Source organism: Pinus tabuliformis, chromosome 9 (assembly GCF_031772625.1).
Source record: "Pinus tabuliformis cultivar Carrire ecotype Pingquan chromosome 9, CPIR1, whole genome shotgun sequence".
Taxonomy (NCBI): domain Eukaryota; kingdom Viridiplantae; phylum Streptophyta; class Pinopsida; order Pinales; family Pinaceae; genus Pinus; species Pinus tabuliformis.
This window is the reverse complement of record NC_142307.1, coordinates 1,965,229,776-1,965,251,767: the sequence shown is the minus strand read 5'-3', so window position 1 is coordinate 1,965,251,767 and position 21,992 is coordinate 1,965,229,776. Positions and strand designations below refer to the sequence as shown.

At 34.3% G+C, this 21,992-nt stretch overlaps 1 protein-coding gene across 1 annotated transcript; it reads right to left on the bottom strand.

Moving 5' to 3' along the window:
- Nucleotides 1-15,537: 15,537 nt before the first annotated feature.
- Nucleotides 15,538-16,179, bottom strand: LOC149156856 (uncharacterized). The gene has a single exon (XM_089444886.1). It carries the CDS (start codon nt 16,177-16,179, stop codon nt 15,538-15,540), a length of 642 nt encoding a protein of 213 aa, XP_089301012.1.
- Nucleotides 16,180-21,992: the final 5,813 nt, after the last annotated feature.

Below are 21,992 nucleotides of genomic sequence, written 5' to 3'. Positions count from 1 at the left end.
CATATGAGAGAAGATTTTTGTCAACCAACGTTATTTTTGGTGGTTGGGAAGAATGATTATTATCCTTCTTACTTAAGTTCACTACCCAAATTCAAATGTTGTTAATATATATTGAATTCATATTGAATACATGTTGTAATGATTTTAAGCTTTAAAATTCCTACTTATAAATTAAGAAAGAAATATTTGATAAAAAAATTTGTAAGTTTGGCAAGGACTACATCTTCATCATGTTCAATATATCACCCAGATTGGGGCAGAAAATTGAACAAATGACTTCACATCAAAGAGTGCCTTAACAAAGCACCAGATCTATCCAAAACCCTATAGACAATATTTAATAAATTACAACTAATAAAAATAATCAACGTATAACTTTAAAAAAAATCCTAATTAAATTTGAAAAAAAATATATTAATAAAAATTTTATTTAAATATTAAGATATTTATTTAAATTTTATAAAATAAAATAAAAAATATATATTTTATTAAATAATTAAAATTTTCATAAATAAATTAAAATAAAAAATTTATTAAAAAAAATTACATTAAACAAAAATAGAAAGAAAAATTAACCCAACATTAAACATAAACCCATCTATGAAACCATTATGATTTTAATGGCCGCTTCTTTAAAATTTTACATATATTTGTTTTTAATCACCATGCTTATTATGGTTCATATCTCCATTGGAGCAAATAAATTATTTGGACTACACAAATATTTGTGTTCATGAGCACCAAATAATACATCATTTTTATGAAATGGGTTGAATTTTTATGAAATGGGGTGAATTCATAATTAGGATAATAATATTAATAAGTCTCAGATGGTTATAAATTTATTTTAAAATAAAATTTATTTATTTTTAATTTAATTTTTAATAATTATTAAGTTAATGGTAGAGATTTAATTTTTACGCTGTAAGGTGTTTTCCTATGAAAGACACTTTCCTCTAATCCACCTGTCATCTTTGTAAACCCAAACCCAGTGAGTTCAGCTCTTGAGCTGAGCCTGCTTCGCTCACAAACCTAGTGAATTAAGCTCTTGAGCTGTGCCTGCTGCTGCTTCGCTCACACTCGGTGAGTACCACAACTTTCAAATTTAATTATGTTTATGCACGTTTGTTTATAACTCATGAAATCGAGGTTAACTTCCTTTTATGTTCTTAAGTAACCATGTTCTGGTTAAATATCCATTCAGCCACGCCTTGTGACTAATGTCGATAATCTTTTTGTTTAATACCGTGTCCACCAGTTTTCTAGGAAATTTTAAGATAATCTTCTGTAATCTTATTTATTTGTTTGCCAGGAAATATATCGGATTAATATTTACTGGGCTATATTTTGTTACTTTAAAATGTATTGTCATATATATATATATATATATATATAATTTTTTTCATAGTATTTTTTTTAGATAGTCCAATAACAAGTTATAAACATGTAAATATTTTTATTATCATTTTGTTAAAAATATGTAAATATTTTTGTTATGATTTTGTTTAAAATTTTATGTACAATAAAAAAAGACATGTAATCTAATTTATTCCCTTCACCTTTATTTTTTAATTTACTCAATGATATTATCTTACTCTATTTCCCTATCCACATGTGACAAAAATAGGTGGCACGGATTTTACATTATCCACATAAGTTTTATTATGTGATTCACAGAAAATGAGACTAAGTTTTTTCCAATTTCTCCTTTTATATTTTCTCTTGACATGCTTCCAAGAGAAGTATATCTGTGTGAAGACTATCCGACAATACTTTATCTCATAAATTCTTTCTTTTCTTCATCATTGATGAAGTCATATAGACATTTTAAGTGTACTTCCACTTTTTTCTTATGTATGTCTACCTTTAACTTTCCTTGCCCCTGTTCTAATTTAAGAATCTTGTTTTCAGTTTGTCATCAACATATTCCATTATGTATTTGAATTCCTTCCAACATCATTTCAAACGATGTGCCTTCAATTAAGTTAACCTTTAAATTTCTTTGCCCTTCTTCGAATTTGTGAATATGAAAGGATGAAGAAACAACTAGATTGCACGTCACAAACTTAAGGAAGCATGGAAGATTTTGGAAGGAGATTTTGGCACAAAAGAGGTGAACATACAACAGGTGTGGATGATGACGATAAAGTGAGATGTGAATAGGTGAATCTAGCCACAACTAATGAATTTAGTGAAGTTGAATTTGTTAATGAGAACATGCATGCTCAGATAACCCACCATAGGGTGAATGAAAATTATATTCCATTATGTACGCGAATTCCTTCCAACATCATTTAAATCAATGAGGGGCCTTCAATTAAGTTAACCTTTAAATTTCTTTGCCCTTCCTCTAATTTGAGAATATGAAGGGATGAAGAAACAACCACATTTTAGGTCACAAAATTAAGGAAGCATGGAATATTTTGGAAGGAGAGTTTGGCACAAAAGAGACAAACATACAACACATGTGGATGATGAAGACAAAGTGATATGTGAATGGGTGAATCTAGCCGTGACTAATGAATTTAGTGAAGTTGAATTTGTTAATGAGAACATGCATGCTCGGATAACCCACCATAGGGTGAATGAAAATTACGTTGATGTTAAATTCGATGAAGAACTATTAATTGGTGATGAGCGGTTGCACATGATGCAATAGAAAGCTCTTATTGATATATTGTAGTTTGGTGACACAAGCCCACTTGTGTATGAAATCCATGTGGAAGACAACCGATTTGCAGCATGAGAGGTTTGTAAAGGAGTGGAAGATAAGGAAGAGAAGGAAGAGGAAGATAAGGAGGCTCTCACTGAAGAGAATAACAAAGTTGTTTTTAACATCGTTTTTGTATATATGGGTGTTCAAAATAACACGAGAGAAAAAAGTTGAAAACAAAGTTGCTAATAAGTTTGATGGAGATTTGAATCTCATAGAAGAATAAATTTAGAAGCCAATTGAACAAATTGATGAAAGTATTAAATCAACAACTGTAATAAAAGAATTAAATGAAGTGGTGAATGAGAAAAAGGAGCATGATTATGATTTTACATGTAAGTCTAATGATGATCTTGAGTGTGAAGACTAAAGGAAAAAAACAACAGTTTCTGATGATGAAAGTGAAGAGAAGGACATGTAAGTTTCTTAAAGCAAGGAAGAATGAATTAAAACCATTTTTAAACAATGGAGTCAAGAAAATATAAGATCCTTCTATCATGAAATACAGAAAAAAGAAAGTCAGGAATACGAAGCACAAGAAGCAAAGAAAAGAAGAAAGATTGAAGATGAAGAGTTACGACAACAATCCATAATTGAATGAATTTTTGAAGAGGAATTTGTAGAAGACATGATTATATTGTTTGGTGAAAGAAAAGTTGCAGAAGAAATAAGTGAAGAAATCCAACAACAAGAACGCACAATAGAGAATGAAGCAATTTTGAGGATATAGAATCTGCAAGAAATGAAAAAGAAAATTCAAAATTGTAAAAGTATTGAGCCTTTGTAAGCTTATTTGAAATCTACACCAACATGCATGTTTTTGTCATGATTGAGTTAATTTATATTGTAAGCCTAATGAAACATAGTTGAGTCATGTTGAGTAATTTTTTAGTTATGTTGATTCATACGGTCATAATTAAGGGGGAGTGTTGGAAATAATAATTACTCCTGCATGAAGATCTAGCAAGATCCAAGTCGAGTGATTCATGAAGAGATAAGTTGAGTTAAATGTAGTCCAAATTTAGAGTGTGAGTTAACTGAGTCAAATGCGAGTTAGGTTGTGTTCAGCCTATATTTGGAAAAGTTGAATATATGTCAAATTTTTTTTGAGTGAGTCGCTAATGGAAAAAGTTAAATGCCCATAACCTAGCTCATTGCAATCGTCAATTTGAATCTTGTTTATGTATTTGAATTCCTTCCAACATCATTTCAAATGATTATGTACCTTCAATTAATTTAACCTTTAAGTTTCCTTGCCATTTTTCTAATTTGAGAATTTGAAGGGATGAAGAAACAACCACATTGCAGGTCACAAACTTAGCTGCGCGAAACTAAAACTTCCAAGGAAGCATGGAATATTTTGGAATAAGAGTTTGTCACAAAAGAGACTAACATGCAACACATGTGGATGATGACGGCAAAGTGAAATTTGAATGGGTGAATCTAGCCACAACTAATGAATTTAGTGAACTTGAATTTGTTAATGAGAACATGCATGCTTGGATAACCCAACATAGGGTGAACGAAAATTATGTTGATGTTAAATTTGATGAAGAACTATTAATTGGTGATGAGTGGTTACACATGATGCAATAGAAATCTCTTATTGATATATTGTAATTTGGTGACAAAAGCCCACTTGTCTATGAAATCCAATTGGAAGGAAACCTATTTACAATAACAAAGTTTTGTAAAGGAGTGGAAGATAAGGAAGAGGAGGAAGAGGAAGAGAAGGAAGCTCTCACTGAAGAGCATAACAAAGATGTTTCTAAAATTGTTTTTGTATATATGGGTGTTCAAAACAACATGGGAGAAAATGTTGAAAACAAAGTTGCTAATAAGTTTGATGGATATTTGAAGCTCATAGAAGAATAAATTGAGAAACCAATTGAACAAATTGATGAAAGTTAGTTGTTATGGCCTGCACACGCTTCTTAGTGAACTGAACTCTATACTTCTCTTCGACGAAGTTGTTATAATTTTGTTTACTATCCGAGTTGTGAAGAAACTAGACACGATGCAATATATTTTGAATAGGTACGAATTGTGTTGTCATGCCTATTCTCTCTCTTTTTTTCCATTAGATATCTGCTGCTTAATTTATAATCTCAAATAAATAGATGTCTCCATTTTATTGCGCAGTGTTATTTTGCTTGATCAATGTTGTTGATTCTAATGAATGCTATTGACCTTCAGACATTCAGTTTTGATTTTTGACTTGCCAAATTTTGTGTTATTTGTTATCAAGTAATGACTTGAGGGATGTATTGTAAAAAAGGTATTAAGAAGTACCTTTTGTTCAAGAGTCATAAAAGGAATACAACTCTTCATGATTTGCAATGTTTGGAAATGGAATATCCTGGTCATTTAATTAGATAAATTGGTTATATATGTGTGTTTGTGTTGTTTCTCACCCATTATATGTATATGAGTATTCATAAAATATCAACTAACATAATCACGATTGTTTCAGGGAAACTTATAAGTACACACCACTACTTAAGAGTAGCAAAACCAGTAGCTCACTAAAGTATCTCACTCCAATTTCACAGCTCAGTGGTGTCTTCCCTATCAGAAATTCACTCCAAGATTGATATCTATCTATAAAAATTTGAAAGAATCTCTGAAAGGTGATGAGGGTTTTGAGATTATATTCATTTCCAGTGACAGAGATGAAGAAACTTTTTATTCATACTATGAGTGCATGCCATGGCTTGCTCTGCCTTTTGGGGATGAAAACATTAAAGAGTTGTCACACTATTTCGACATTAGGGTCATTCCATCACTCGTCGTAGTAGGCCCCAATGGAAAAAAATGTAATGAGTGAAGGAAGGAATTTGATCAACTTGCATTGGGAGAGGGCTTATCCTTATATAGTACGTCGTCTGGCTAAAATTCAAAAGGAAATAGACCAAGAAGCCAAGAGTGGACTTTGAAAGAGTAGTGCCTTCTTCCTTTGATTAGCTTTTGAGTAGACAGGGGATTTTAACTTGGTGATTCTGCTGAACATCTCTGTGGTAATGAACATGCTTGTCATAAGAAATGTGAAGCAGATGGAATTTGTGAAATCTACACTGAAGTAGTGAGATAAACACGTTCATTTCAGTGTAGAAGAGGCTTATGAACATGTCTCTGAACAAAATGGTCTGCAAAAGGATTGTTGCATTGCCATTCCACCTTTTAAAAAATACCATGATGGTGCCCATGTTCACACAATAAATCCATATGATGTGCATTATTGCAAGGTTAGATGCCAAGCCTGTGGATATTTTTGTGAATGACCAATCAATCATTCGAGTTTGGATAATACGGTTCATGGGAATATGAGGAGTGTCCAATTTGCATCTTGCTTGTACTTCCTTGGACTTCCCTACAGCGTTATTAAAAAGTCAATTCCTGTGAAGATCGTGAAATTTTCCATGGATAATCATAGTCATGATGTCATTATTGTAGTGAGGAGAGCATTTTACAACACAGGGTCGTGGAAGTAGCAATCTCTCTTTTGGTGTCTTTATTGAGTGTAAAAAGGGACAAAATGTCTCAAGAGGTGGAAACCACTTTTACATTAAATCAAAAGGTCAGTCATTAGGAGCTGATGAATTAGACAATATATATTATGCCATTGCCTTACAACGTTTCCTTTGCAACATGTGGTGCAAATGCTAGTTATAGAATATTTTATAATATTTTTAATAATAGTTATAAATGAAAGAGTAAGATTTATTTACAAAGTAATTATGTATGTTTTTCTTTTTTAATTAAATTATTTAATTAAAAAATTGTCATATGAACAAATTTCATATAAAATGAATTTGATACAAGTAATATTGAGAAACTATGATATTGAGCCATGATATTGTAATAAAACCTATTTACAAATTAAAAATCTCCATAATTTTTAAAATTTTAACTTTTAACTAATTTCTTAATAAAATTTTATTTTATAAACTAACCAAAATTCAAAATAAACTCATTTAAAAAAGACTAAAAACAATCTAATTACTAAATATGTTCCTAAATTATTATAATTTTCAAATAATTTAAGATTATTAAAAATAAATATAAATTGACATTTTTAATACTTTTATAACTATATATATTATTTAACAAATACTTATGATACAGTTACATTACTCAATTGCTAGTTTTAAATTAAATCACATATATTTTAAACACTTTTTTTAATTTCTAGTTTTAAATTAAATCACATATATTTTAAACACTTTTTTTTAATTGTTAAGAAAAGTCATGATATTTGTTCATGAATTTTTTTTTAAAGTATAAATAGCTTGGAAGTTTTAAAGTGGAATTTCTCGCTCATAAATTTTAATGTGAGAATTTCTAAATTGTTGATTACATTTGCTAAATTCATATATATGCATAAATTTTAAATTTACATATATGCATAAATTTTCATGTGAGAATTTCTAAATTGTTGGTTACATTTGTTAAATTCACATATATGTTAATGGTTTTTTTTAATCGCTAAGAAAAGTCATGATATTTGTTCATGAAAGTTATTTTTTTCATTTTGTTAGTATAAATGGCTTGGTTTAAGTTTTAAGTGAATCTTTTATCTATAAATTTTAATGTGAGAATTTCTAAATTATAAGTCACATTTATATTATGCAATACAAATATTTAATGTATCTATATATATAAATAATTTTTCATAGATTTATTTTTCTAAATTATATATAGAGAGTCAATTAATAATAAAATATAATTTATTATACATACACATTCCCGAAATACTAATAATTTTCATTATGGAATAGAGCTTTATCAATTAGTATAGATAGAAAAATACAGGTTTATATCTTTTAGTAGAAGAATATGGATTTGATCTCTCAAGGTTTAGATTGGTTGGTGATAGGGTAAGACACGCTTCGTGACATGTTGCTTCAAACCCCATAAATAGCAATGTGTGTTGTGTTGGTATACTTAAAGGTTTTAGTGGTATCGATCAAAATTGATCCCATGTCACGCGAGTATGAGCCCACCCTAATTTTCAATTTCACTAGTTCAAAAAATAAAATATGGATTTTAATCAATACTACACAAATAGAAAGAATTTTCTTTCTTTCACTTTTGGGGCAATGTAATATGCATTCTTTATATAAAAATAAAATATAACATCAAATATTGTTAATGGTTTCTTAGTGATCTCAATAGTTTTATGTATAGGTGATAATGCCTAAGGCAACAAGGAAGAAACAAGAGTGAGGGACCTGCATTATTGGACATGAAAAGTGGTGGAAATTGCCATCTAGTATGGCAGTGTTAATTAGAATCAACATAAAACCTCAATTCAAAGATATTCATGAGATCATTCTCATGAATATTGAGATTATGATAAACCCCTAACGAAAAAGGGGATACTAAATAAAAAAATTCCTTTCCTTGATTTTCTTATTTTTGGAAATATAGCTATAGTATTTCACATTAAAAGAGTACAATAAAATTGGTTTAACGCATGCCACAAGGAAAATCACATACAAGGCAGTAATTTTTTTTTTTTGAATTTCTAAATTAAATAAGAAAGATATTGTCTTAGAGTACCTATCTATTTATATAAACTCAACAATACTATTTGATAAAACATATATAAGTAGAAACATATTATACATAATCTAATAATGTATATTGAGATAATGATCATAAAAGTTTACAAAAATTAGACTTGTAAGGATGGTAGTGGAAGGGGCAAACAATTTTGAATTTCCACTCTATCTTCATCATTCTCATCCAACTTGATTGGCCTGGATGGCGATCCCTCCACAATTTGAACATAATTAGTTACAACAAGAAGAAAAATCTCAACCTCACTGGGTCTAGCACAATGACTTCCACATTAAAGATTTCCTTACATTCTACCCCAAGATTCTTATTTTACAAATCTAGTTTTTGTAAAATATCTTCTTCTTGTTGTCCCTTCTCTTTGATGACCTGAGCAATAAAGTATTTCTTATACCAATATAATTCAATCAACTTAAATATTGTAGTATCCCTATACATAGAAAAAATATTATAGGTTATGCAGTCCTTGAATTCAAATTCCAATTGAGATTTTGAAAGCTTCTATCTTTTTGGATGAATGGTTTTCTTCATAAACACCATCTCTTGTTTGACACTCTCTAGAAATACACAATGGTAATTTGATACTTCTTACATGACATCTACTTGAGCTCTACTAATCCTCTAAGTTGTTTTATGGTAATTGTAACTATTTTTTAGGTATTTGGATTGGTTGTTGTGGCCTTGCATATTGAATCATGTTCTTTCCCCTAACCCTTCTTCCTTCATGGTTGACAAATTTCTGCGATCAAAAGAGAAATGGTGTAGGATGTAGATTTAACTAGTAGAGAGAACTTGTGGACCAATGTATTCGAGTTGGGTGGGAATGAGGGCAGGTGAATCCATTCCATCTCCTATCATGAACTCTTTAACCCTAGAAATCATAATGAACACATAGAAAATCAACCATACACACCAAAGAACTTGGCATGTAGAAGAAATAACCTCAAAAATCTATCCAAAGAACAAACATATGGAGTTGAGTTATTCTTAGCTCTGAGGTATAAGTAGTTAAAATTTGACATATTTCTTAAGCTATGTTTCTCCCTAGAATCATGAGAGATTGTATAATTATTGAAATAACACTCCTTCTACCCATCATCATTATAGGCTGAGAAATTAGAGCGAGGTGAGTTTATTTGGTCATAATTAGCATGGTCTAGTCCCTAGTCCATTGAAGGACAATATACATTAAGGAACTCTGGTGTGGAAGTGCCTTATTAACACATGGACTCTTATTTAGGTTACCATTTTGACACACCATTTGGGAAATTACTTGTCCTTGATTGTATTTATGGACATCGACCATAATTATGAGAGGTTAAAAGATGAATTTATTATGTAGAATGTAAGTGAACAAGTTTTTCAAAGATGAGATAAGAACATACCTCATATTCATTAATGCATAAATCTGCATGTCTCTTGTTTCTTTCTAATTGTTATGTAGTTTGAGCCTCTGAGTGGGTTAATCTAATGTAGTTTATTAGGATTCTCATTGTGGTTAGTGACTGAAGAAGATAAAAAAATACTTAGTATTTTTGGATTTGATAATATGTATATTTAGGTCTCTTATCTTTCCAATATTTTGTGAAATTGGTTTTTCTTGATTTGTTAGCAAGGTGCTTGTGTGATTTGAGGAGGAAAGGCTGAGACCTTGACATGGAAAATTATTAGGAGCAAAATTTGACATGGACCCTCTTTGTCTCTCCTCTAACAATAATCTAATGGTTTAGGAGAGTAACAAGGGAATAAGGGGGTACTAATAAGAAAATCATTTTGAGAATGGTAAAGACCACTAAAAAGGAGAAGAGGTGGAGTGGAAGAAAGTTTTAACTTATAATGAAATGTGAACTAAGTAGTAGGTGGAACTCATAAAAATATGGTAAAGAGTTTGAAAAGGGATTTTCTTAAAGACAAGCACTTAGAGACACATTAAATTTACTGCCATGGATCTTGGTCACTTGAGGTGTAGTATCATAGCTAGGGGCTTAATGGATCCAATTATCCAATATATTGAAATCTACAAAGTAAATGTAGTAGTTTATCACACAAATTAGAAAATAAACAAGCTAAAGTAGCTTAATGGACATACATTCATTTAGAACATATAGAACCATATTCATAGGCATTGCAAAACTCAACATTTTATTTTGGCTTTAAGATGATTCTTTATGATTTTATGTATTTATCTCTTGGCATTGGCTAGTTGGTGAGACTCAAATGCCAATAATCTGTATTTGTTCTTTTCACTAGATAACTATGTAGATTCTCTTAGTTTTTCATATTCTTTATATCTGTATTTATGCTTAATCTATCTCTTCAATAGATCTATTATTGTCTCTTCAGTTTCTACCATGAATAGCATTTTTTGTCACTCTTCATTACACATGTGCTCATTCTATTCACTATGCATGTTCTATGTCCCGAATGGTTCTGCAACACTTGGATGCAGTTTTAATTTTACATTCTATCATGCTTTCCTATTATGTGGTTTCCATCATTATGAATGAATTATGCACTATATTTTTCTCTTATCTTTCCCATGCTTAAATTCTTATTATGGCCACTTCTATTGTGGTTATTTGTGTTGTACTCACTTTTTCTTTTGTAAATCAGTTGATATATATTAGCTCACAAAATTACATAGAGTTACAAAATGGGTTTTCCATTTCCATAAATAGTAGAGAAAAGCAGGCCAGACAGAACAAAACTACATACAAGGCCTGCCCGGACAAAACCTTAATCAAACAAAGACCGACACGAAAAATGGCCAACCTCACAGGGCTGCCAGACAAAACTGACAAAGGGGCTTCTGAATGGCCCATCTCATTAAATGATCAACAGATACTAGAGAGAAAAACTAAAATACAGAGGGTAGACTGTAACCCATTGTAGAAAACCGCCTCCTTGGTACTCACTGGTCGATTTCTGCATAGTCATGAGGAACAACAGCACTTGGACCAGCTTCCTCACCTTCCTTGGGAGCATTCTGGGACTTGTGGCGTTTGACAGTGGTAGTTTTGAAATCGTCCTCCGGGATGTCAATAGCTACATTAATCCCCTGGCAGATAGAGAGCTTGAGGAGCCGAATGAAAGCTCCCAGGCTCTGAGACAACATTCTTAGTTCCTCAGTGAGGGCCTTCATGTTGATTTCCAGCTTGTCTAGCCTCGCAGAATTCTTGGCTGAGGCTAGAGAGTTTGCTTGGTAGGCATCTTTCAGGGCTGCTCCTTGCATGCTCAGTGCTTTGGCAAGCATGGTTTTCATTCGCCAGGCCTCACTTTGAGTTCTTAGGAATTGAGTGGCCCTGGTTGCAGGAGTACCCGGGTTTGAGAGCCAATCAATCTCCTCATCGATAGTATTGATGTCCAACCCTTCCTGGGCTTTGTTCACCTTAACTTGAAGTTCTTCAATATACTATTTGCCCTTTGTGGAGACAGAGGCCTCATAGATCTCCCGGGCTCTTTTCAACTCCGTGGTTGCTCTAGCACTACGATTGACTCTATTTTCCATAATGTCAATGCAGGTGCTGACGATTGATAAATAGGTTCCTATATACCACACAGTGCACACAAGGATTAGCTCTGAGAGATAACTAAGGCAGGTAAAAATAATGCCAGAGGACTGTGTATTTATAATTGAAGGTGGAATGTGAGGGTCCTCGACCCCAAGCGGAGCCTCCTTAATTCCTTTATTCATGACAGTTATAATTCCCATCAGGTTACTGACTACCCTTTTCATGATCACAGTCGAGTGTAATCGTATTTCCACATTATTACTGCTGAAACTAGGCCACGTGTCCTCTGATATGTGGTGTGTGATCTGACCTACATCCTTGTGATGGATCTTCCCCCCCTCCCGATATGAACCATAGGAATTCCATTCGCAGTGCCATTTTAGGGCATTATGAATTCGGGAGTGGTCAATTATGGTTGGCTTCATGAATTATTGATGAGCGGTCCCATGGATGCCATTCAGCTCTTCAGTCATGCCAATAAGGTCTTTCTTGGAGAGTTGTAAACATTTGTCTCGAAGATCCTCACACGTGACGTCCTGCCAACAGGTGTCCAAGTTATCATTTCGAGGGTCGACCTCGTGGTTTGCAAGGCAATCTGCCATAGCATTTGCATTTCGCCTGATGGCCTGCAGAACCACCCCATCGAGAACTGAAAGATGTTTGGCTATGACTTTGTTACTTTAGCTAGTCTCCAGTGCTTCGTGACCTTTTCAAGCCGCGTACCAGTTTGTAATTTTCTCGCTGCGTTGATAGCTAGGAGCGAATCTCCTTCCACCACTGTAGCCCCTTTCCCCAAGTGAATTAGGATTTGTAATCCTTGCTCTAATGCCACGAATTCGGCCTCATTGTTGGTGGCTTCCCCCATAGATTGACTGAAGATGTGAAGAATTTCGCCTTTGTTGTTGCGTATTACACCTCCTAGGCCTGCAGGTCTAGGGTTGCCCCGAGAGGCACCATCAAAATTTAACTTGTAAAATCCCGGTTGAGGAGGTTGCCAGGAGATTGGAGAGGAAACGGGAAGATGTCTCTGCATTGGAGAAACAGGATCAGTAGCAACTATTATCCCAAAAAACTGCAGAATTTTCCTATCATTTGTTGATGGCTCGATCTCCTATTCAGCTTTACACCTGGTAAGGGTTTTTTCACGCATGTTTTGCATGATATTCGTTTTAATGGTTTCTAGCGGCCTGGAGAATTTTTGAAAAATTCTTCTGTTTCTTTCTTTCCAAGTGGACCAGACTATGAAACCAGGGCTTAGCTTCCATAGGATGTTTACTGTGTCACAACTAGAATAATTGGTTCTCCAATTTGCTATGTTGTCCTCTATAGATTCTCTGATTCTGTCTGTTTGTTTAAAGATTTCCTCCATCCAAATCCAGAGTTTATTGGTCCATTCACAGTTATTGAGGAGATGATTCATTGTTTCCTCTTCTCTCTCACAAAGAGGGCATTAAGAAGGACCTTTGAATCACTTTTTGCGTAGGTTCTCCCAAGTTAGGATCTTACGATGCATTAAGAGCCATAAGAAGGTTTTTATCTTCGGCTAGATGGTTGTGTCCCATACATTGTTGTGCCAATTCACTTTTCTTTCCTGATTCCTGTCTTCTAAATAATGTCTGGCTTCCTTCAGGGTGAAGGTGCCCCCATCAAGTTTGCCCCATCTCAGTTGATCTTCATTCTGAGAGTAACATATCTTCCTTTTATCCAGACAAGAATGCAAGGATAAGAGAAGGTTATCCATTCGATCTTCATGTGGGTTATTTTTAGAGTCCCAATGTCTCTAGTGTTGGTCCACATTATTGTCTTTCCAGTACTGGTTCACTGTGAATTTTCCTTGTTCCTGGTACCTTTGCTGTAGGGGCAGATATTTAGGACTTTCAAGCTTGGGAAGTTGCTGCCAAGCATCCTCCTAAAAGAGAGCTATGGTGCCATTACATATTTCCCAGAAGCAGTGCTGTTGTAAAATGTTTCGATTAGCCTTAGCTAGGTTCTAGATGGGGGAGCCTGCTGGAGGGTTGGTCAATCGAATTAGATCATGAGGGCTCCAGTTTTCAACATACTTGGCTTTCCACAGCCTGGCCCAGGGTGTCTGTGGTTCTTTAACCCACCTCCACCAGAGTTTGGCGCCATAGGCTTTGTTAACAGTGTCTGGGTCTAGAAGTCCCAAACCACCCAGGATCCTGGGTTTACAGAGTTTCTCCCAAGCTACTAGGGTCCATTTCTGTTTATTAGAATTTCTCGACCATAGGAAGGTTCTTTGAATGTTTCTGATCTTCTGGAGAACTCCTTTGGGGGCCGGAAGAATGGACAGCATATACTGAGGGATGGCCTGTAGGACAGCTTTAGTTAGGACAAGCTGACCAGCGAAGTTAAGGACTCTATTAGTCCAGTGTTTGCTTCGATTTTCAAGGTTAGAAAGTAGTTTCTCCCAGTGGATATTTTGCCAAGGTTTATCAATTAGAGGGATTCCTAGATATTTAGAAGGTAGGTTTTTCCTTTTGAACCCGAGGATGGCGGTGATATTTTTCTGGATCGCTAAGTGAGTATTGAAAAAGAAAATGGAGGATTTGTCCAGATTAAGGTCCATACCTGTAGCTTTACTGAAGAGATTGAGAATGGTTTTGAAACCTTGAGCTTCCCGAATCGTTGGGGATCCATGGAGCATGGTGTCGTCCAAAAACTGTTGGTGAGTAGTGGCTAGGCAAGATGGCTCGGGTTGGAGGCCCTGTATTGTGTTTTCCTCTTTCGCACTTTTGATGATGCGACTCAGGCCTTCCATTAAGATGACAAAAAGGAAAGGGGAAATGGGATCCCCTTGACGAATGCCTCTGGAGGGAGCAAAGGGGAAGGTGGGAGCTCCATTGACTAGGATAGAAAATCTAGGGGATTTGATTAGGGCTAGAATCTAGTTGATCCAGCGTTGAGCAAATTCGAAAGCTTCCAGATACCTCCAACTGACTTTATCATAGGATTTTGAGAGGTCCAGCTGTATGATCATACTTGCTTTTTTCCGGGATTGAAGAGTGTGAACCATTTCCTGAGCTAGCAGGACATTGTCCATGATTTGTCTTCCCTCCACATAGCCAGATTGCTCCTCTGAGATTATCCAAGGAAGAATTGGCTTCAGTCTGTTGGCCATTACTTTGGAGATAATCTTATAGAGAATGTTGCACAAAGCGATTGGTCGAAACTTTGAAGGGGTACTTGTTGCCTCCTCTTTGGGAATAAGGGCTATGAAGGTAGAATTGAGGGATTTGAGTATGGAAGAAGATTTCCGGGAATCTTCCACCACCTCCCACACTTCCACACGCACAATTTCCCAACAAGATTTGTAAAAATCAATGGTGAAACCATCCGGCCCTGGTGCCTTTCCATTGGGCATTTCTTTCACTACTTCTTCCACCTCCTCCATGGTTACAGGGCGGTCTAAAGATTTATTCTGATCTTCAGTTATTAACCTTGGAATGGAGGTCATGACCTCCCTTATAGCTTCTTCCCTATTGGTATCTGGTTCCATAACTATCTGGCTGAAGTGATCAGTGAGGAGGGAGGATATTTCCTGATGAGTTTGGAGGGGAGTGCTTTGTTCATCCTTCAGTCGGGTACTTTTGTTGGCGCACCTTTAATCTATAGCGGAGTGATGGAAGAACTTGGTATTTTTTCCCCTTCTTTGAGCCAATGTATGCAAGATTTTTGTCTCTAGAGTATCTCTTCCTACTGGCATCTATAATTTCACTTATGCATGAGTGTTTTCTCTGTGTGAATGGCCTCCTGGGTGATATCCCCTTGGAGCCAGTTTGTGTGGATTTGAGCCAACTGTTCCTCCAGGGCCTGCTTGTCTTTGAAGATGTCACCGAAGACCTCTTGGTTCCAGGATCTTAGTCGAGCTTTGAGGTGCTTTAATTTGGCTTGGAACCGGTACATTTTGGTGCCTCTGGTATCCAGTGGCTCGTGCCACCAGTGTTTAATTTTAGAATTGAATTCCGGATGACTTAACCAGAATTTCTCAAACCTGAAGGGTCTGTTTTTCGGGGTGCCGAGGATGGCTGCGTCCATGGTGATGGGCCAGTGATCAGAGCCTCCACAAGGTATAATGTCTGATTCTACTGTTACCCCTTCCAGGAGGATGGCTTCTGTTATAAGAAAGCGGTCAAGTCTGGAGGCAATCTGCCTGTCTCCTCCTCTTTTGTTATTCCAGGTATATAAACTGTTTTTGGGGAAGATATCCACAAGATTTGTTGTTCTGATGAAGCTGTTGAATGCCTCTGCATCTCGATTTAGCATTCTTACCCCTCCTTTCTTTTCTGTTAGCGAGGTTATCATGTTAAAATCTCCTCCATAGATTGCTTTAGCTGTGGGGTATCTGTGCTGCATTTTGGAGAGGCAGTTTAGCATCACTAGTTTGTCCTCTAGTCTCTGGGGATTGTAAATATTAGTACACAGGTAAGTATCGAAATCCCCTATGATTTGAATTTCCAAGGAAATGAACGATATAGTAGCCTGTGTAGTGATGAGATGGAGGGTGTGAGGATTCTAGAGTGTAGCCAGGCTTCCCTCCATTCCATTCCCTTCCACTTCTATGTATTCCATTCTTTTGCCCAAATTTCTGCTTATCCCTTTCATTTTCTGGCTGGAGCATTTAGTTTCTTGCAAAAAAATCATGTCAGGCTTTTCATTTGTGACTTTCTTTCTTAGAAGTCTTTGTTTCCTTTGGCTATTCATCCCTCTAGCATTCCAAGAAATTATCTTCATAATTAACATAGTTTGGTTAAGAGAGAAGCATGAAAGCCTCAAGGGCTTTCATCTTACCTGAGTTTAGGAGCATTTTAACTAGCTCTTGAAGTGCCTCATTGTTCGTGCGTCGACCTCTCTTTTTCCTATGTTTAGGATTGATATGATTTTGATGCAATCCTAGGGTTTTAACTCCCAGACCCTTAGTTGCACCACAACCTCTTTTTTGCATGTTCAGCTTTGCATCTTGCCTTGTTATGAATAGAGAGTTCACTCTGTCTACTTCCTCCTCTGGGATATGTTCCATTCCTTTTTTCTTCCATTGCTCTACCATCGTTAGGAGATCCATGCCTTCTCTTTCTAGAATGTCACTTAGATCCATATCCTCTGTTCCTGTTTCACTGACTATCATTTCCGCATCTTCCTCTAATTCTTCTGTGGGTGCCTGAAATAGTAGGGTGTCGCTTGTCGGATTTGGATTGGGATCTAGGGTTTTCTGTGCTGGATCATCCTTGAGCCTTGCGATAGGTTTGTTGCCTGGGGGGCTTCAGCTGCCTCCGTGTCAGATCCAAGAACTTCAAAGGCATTGACTGTGCTTTTGATGGAGGTGCTAGTTTTGGGTTGATATTTCCTGTTGGCTCTATGCCTACCCATAGGATGGGTGAAACCTTCTTGAAACTTGCCTGAGTTTTCTTTGGATTTCTTGATTGGCTTGTTCATTGGGCATTCCCTAAACAAGTGTCCATGTTCGTGGCATTTCCGGCACCGAAATGGGATTTGTTCATAATCGATGGCTTGAAAGAAAACTTCATCTCTGAATTCTAACCAAAGACCTTCATGAAGGGCACCTGAGACATCCATCTCAACACAAATTCTTGCACAAGAAGCATACCTTTTTTGCAAAGTTACCTCCCAGGCTTTGATGAAGGTTCCCAGCTTGTTGCCTATTTTCTCCAGCGCTGCAGGTCTCCAGTAATCAATGGGGAGGGAGAATAGGCGAATCCAAACAGGTACATGCTTGAAAGTCTCCTGTTCTAGTGCAAAGTTGGGTTTCCATGGTCTCATATATAGGCCTGTTGAGGCATAAAAGTATGGTCCTCCATCGAAGATTCGATCCCTGTCGTCCAGGTTCACGAAGACTACAGTAAAGAAACCTTTGGCTCCTAGGTGTAGCCTGACATCCCCTTTTGGCTTCCAATGTTGTTTGATCCACAAGCAGAGGGGTCTTTCTGTAGGCCAGAAGCCCATGAACTTACAGATTATCACATGCACTGCCATATGGTCTCTGTAAGCCTACATTTTAGGGTCGGTGATAATCATTCACAGGCTTTCCATAGTTTTGGGCTGGCAGTGCCCCGGGTCCTCCTGTTTTCTGGTTCTTGCCATCGATCCTTCATGACCTGTTTCATACTGGGGCAAAGCTTCCGTGTCCATAGATTTTTTGTTTCTTCCTCTTACTTCTTGTTGAACCAGCTCAGAATTTGGGTTCTCTTTGTCTCCTCCCTCTGAAATCCTGATGTCATCAATTCGTTTTTGGTTTTGGGTTTCCATGGTTTGCCCACCCATTTTTTCCTTCTTGCGGCACCCATCCTTTCCTGCATTCTCAGAGCCTGATATCTACACCCCTTCTAGTGGGGCCTTTCCTTTGGACATCATTAGCTGCTTGTATGATGGGGCCCCATTGGATCCCACTCTCCTCATTTGTTGGGCCAAGGCCTGCCCGTGCCTACAGAGCTCTGCTAACAGGGCTCTGTCCTTCGCCAAAGTTTGTGACAGTGGTTCAGAAGCTCTGAACCCTAGCTCTGAAAACCTCTACTTTCATTTATACATTTGTAGTTTGTACTCACTTGGTGTAGTCTCACACTTTACAAATCTATAGATGCTCCTACATAAAGTTCCCTTGCAATAAACAAAATACATCATCATCATTATATCATCTTTGGTACTTAGGGTTTTATGTTAAGCATTACTTCAAAACATTTGTAAATCTATGCATCGGTTTCAATCGTAACTCCTCGAATTGATATGCCAAGTATTTCTCTCATTCTGATAGTAACATCACTGTTGGTTTTGATGCCATACATTGTAAGTTTCCTTTAACATGTAATTATTATTTATATGATATTAATATATATTAGAAATTATTGATATACAATGCCTTTTTATGTACTTTGGAGCATTATCCAATAATGAATGATAGCTTGCCCCAATGTGTTAAAATATTTTCAATACATAATCACCAACTATAAAAGGTCACTTTTCTTATAAGTTATAATGTTGTTTGGGTCTAATTATGCATATGCCCTTTTGCATTTTTGGATTGCAAACATTTACACCTTATCACCTGCCCACATATGAGGTGAAGGTGTTACATTTTGTGTATGCAAATGTCAATCTTCACCTCTTAGACAATAAATGATGGTTGGGTGACTATCTACGTTGAGATGGTTGTGGTGATGAGGGTTGAAGATGTATATTTGTGGATTTGTTTATGTGAACACAAGATTCACAACACATTATTACATGCATTTACCTCAACATATTTAGAGAAGAATCTAACTATGCATAAAACTTTTTGACATTGAAAGGTTGGATTAATAATTTCCTCAACTTCTCAAATATGTTTTTCTAGTGCACAACTACCACCTATTAAATTTTTTTTCTAAATATATTTTGATGTTATTGAATATTAGTCCATTTCTTCCTAAAAATTTGTAAAATTTTACACTAGTGGGCACCTCATGTTATTAGTACTTGAGGTAGTGTAAGTAACATAAATCATTTTCAATTTGATACATTTTTTTTTGACAAACACTCTTTGATTATTTTCAACATTTTTTAATTTGTTTTCTCATCTAGACATGCAAAAGAATTTTTTTGGACATTTTACCATTCAAAGAGTATGAAGAGATCAATACCATTATCATAAGTAAAATCATAAACAATGGAATTAATTAATTGAAAACTCTCTCGAACACTCAAAATTTTCACTCAATCTCATTTACACCTGTTAATATATTTTAAATTTTCCCTTAGAATTCATTACTAAACCATACTTATAATACAAATCATTATTATTTTATAAAATTATCTAAATATAAATTTGTTAAAACTCATACTCAATTCTAAATAAAAATCATCTATTTTATTTGCACAACTAAACTTGTAACACTATTAACTTACAATTACAATAAAAACATGTTTTCAATAACAATATATCAATCTCACTAATTCTTAACTAACCAATAAATATCAATGTACTACCTAAACATATGAAGTAACAATCTATCAATCTCACCAATAAACCAAAATCTTCTCACTTTCTTCACTAACCAATAAAAATCAATGTAATACCTTTAGAAAGTACAAACTTTAAATAAAAATTTATCAACCAACAAAATGGATGAGAAAATCATATTCTAACAGTTTATTATTAATGGAAAATAAGTACATGATACAATAAAGTATGACTTAATAGATCGCTGAAGAGGGCAACCAATATTTATTGTGTTATTGACCTATTAATGCATGGGAGTTGTATATGCTCATCATTGGCTTTAAGCAAGTACATCATTCAATATTTATTGTGTTATTGACCTATTAATGCACGAGAGTTGTATATGTTCATTATTGGATTTAAGCACGTACATCATATAGCGGGGCAACCAATATTTATTGTGCTATTGACTTATTAATGCACGGAAGTTGTATATGCTCATCATTGGATTTAAGCAAGTACATCATCTAGCGGGGGAAACCAATATTTATTGTGATATTGACCTATTAATGCACGAAAGTTGTATATGCTCATCATTGGATTTAAGCGAGTACGTTATCTAGCGATAGACATATAAATCAACACACATTAATAGATCAATAACGCCATAATTGAAGAGTACAAATAATAAAAAAAGCTTAAAACTCAATAGTTTCATAATAAGGTCTCCATCCCAAAAAGAAATACATGAAAACTCTTCAAAATTGATTTATCTTTCTCCATCGTAAATTTATTCATTATTTGTTAAAAAATATATATTGTATTTTTAAAATAATTAAATTTAAGAAGAAATATTACATAATTCTTATATTTTAATTATTATTAATAATAATTAAGGTAATTAAAAAATAACAGTTTATTAGGAACGAAAACGAAAATGAATTAAAATAAATTTGATTGGTCCAATTAAAAAAAACAAAAATACATTTTTAATATATCTAATGTTATATTTCAAACATTTATTTAAAACTACTCCCAAAAATCAATATTATAACCTAATTTAAAATTATAATTTTATGTAAATATACTCAATCTAATCAATCTAATAAATCAATATTATAACATAATTTAAAATTATAATTTGATGTAAATATACTCAATCTATTCCAATTAACTTTTTATGTGTCCTCTCAAGTTCGAACACCCTTTTTTTTAATTAAATAATTAAAAAAATGATTTTATTATTTTAAATGAATATAAAGTTGATTTCAGCCCCACGAAGTAGGCGAGTTGGTAATCGCGCTGCGGTGTAGTTCGTCTGTAAAGCGGACTCCGTATTTGAAGTCACGAGTTCAAATCCCCGGACTTACCTGGAGCTGTGATATAGCGGGCAGGTGCAGTTCCCAGGGGTTATAGGGGTTATAGGGGTTATAGCGGGGTGGCGGTATGCGAGTTGCAAGACTATCCCAGTTGCCAATTCCCATGTCAACATAAAAAAGAATATGAAGTTGATTTCAATTTTGTACTCTATTAAATTGTAAATAAAAATAAGTGAAAAAAAAGTTAACCAACTATAATATAAAAACATTACTTTTATGTGTCCTCTCAAGTTCAAACAACCTTTTTTTAATTAAATAATTTTAAATAAATAAACAAGAATTTACTATTTTAAATAAATATGAAGTTGATTTCAATTTTTTTACTCAATTAAATTGTAAACATAAATAAGTGATAGAAAAAAGTTAACCAATTATAATATAAAAATATTTGAAAAATCCCTACATAAAATTAATCTAATTTAAAATTATAATTTTTAAAAATACTAATTTAAATGTAAAATTTTACAGATATTTTCTTTATTAAAATGATAGTTATAATTAGTATCTTATGTATAAGAAGAGGTAAAAAATGAAAAAGATGAAAAATGATTGTTTAGATAATCTTCGGCAAAATCACATAACCAATCTTTTGTCGTTTCGAACCCACCAGCGTGGTTCATCGTCAAACCACTAATATTCTTGTTATATCATTAAATTAATAATAATCTATATTTATTATCATTCCAATATTATTTAAATACAAACAGATAGTATTAAATTACTATTTAGTTACAATAGGTAATAGTATATTTATTTAATAATAATTATTTAAATCATTGGTAAGCTAGATATTCTTTGTTTGTTTTTTGTTTTTAATAGATGAATATGCATATCTAATATAATGGCCCATCCGAAATCAA

Bases quoted from the DNA above. Each gene is read 5' to 3' on its own strand.
- LOC149156856 (XM_089444886.1), bottom strand. From the start codon at position 16,179: ATGCAGCACAGATACCCCACAGCTAAAGCAATCTATGGAGGAGATTTT.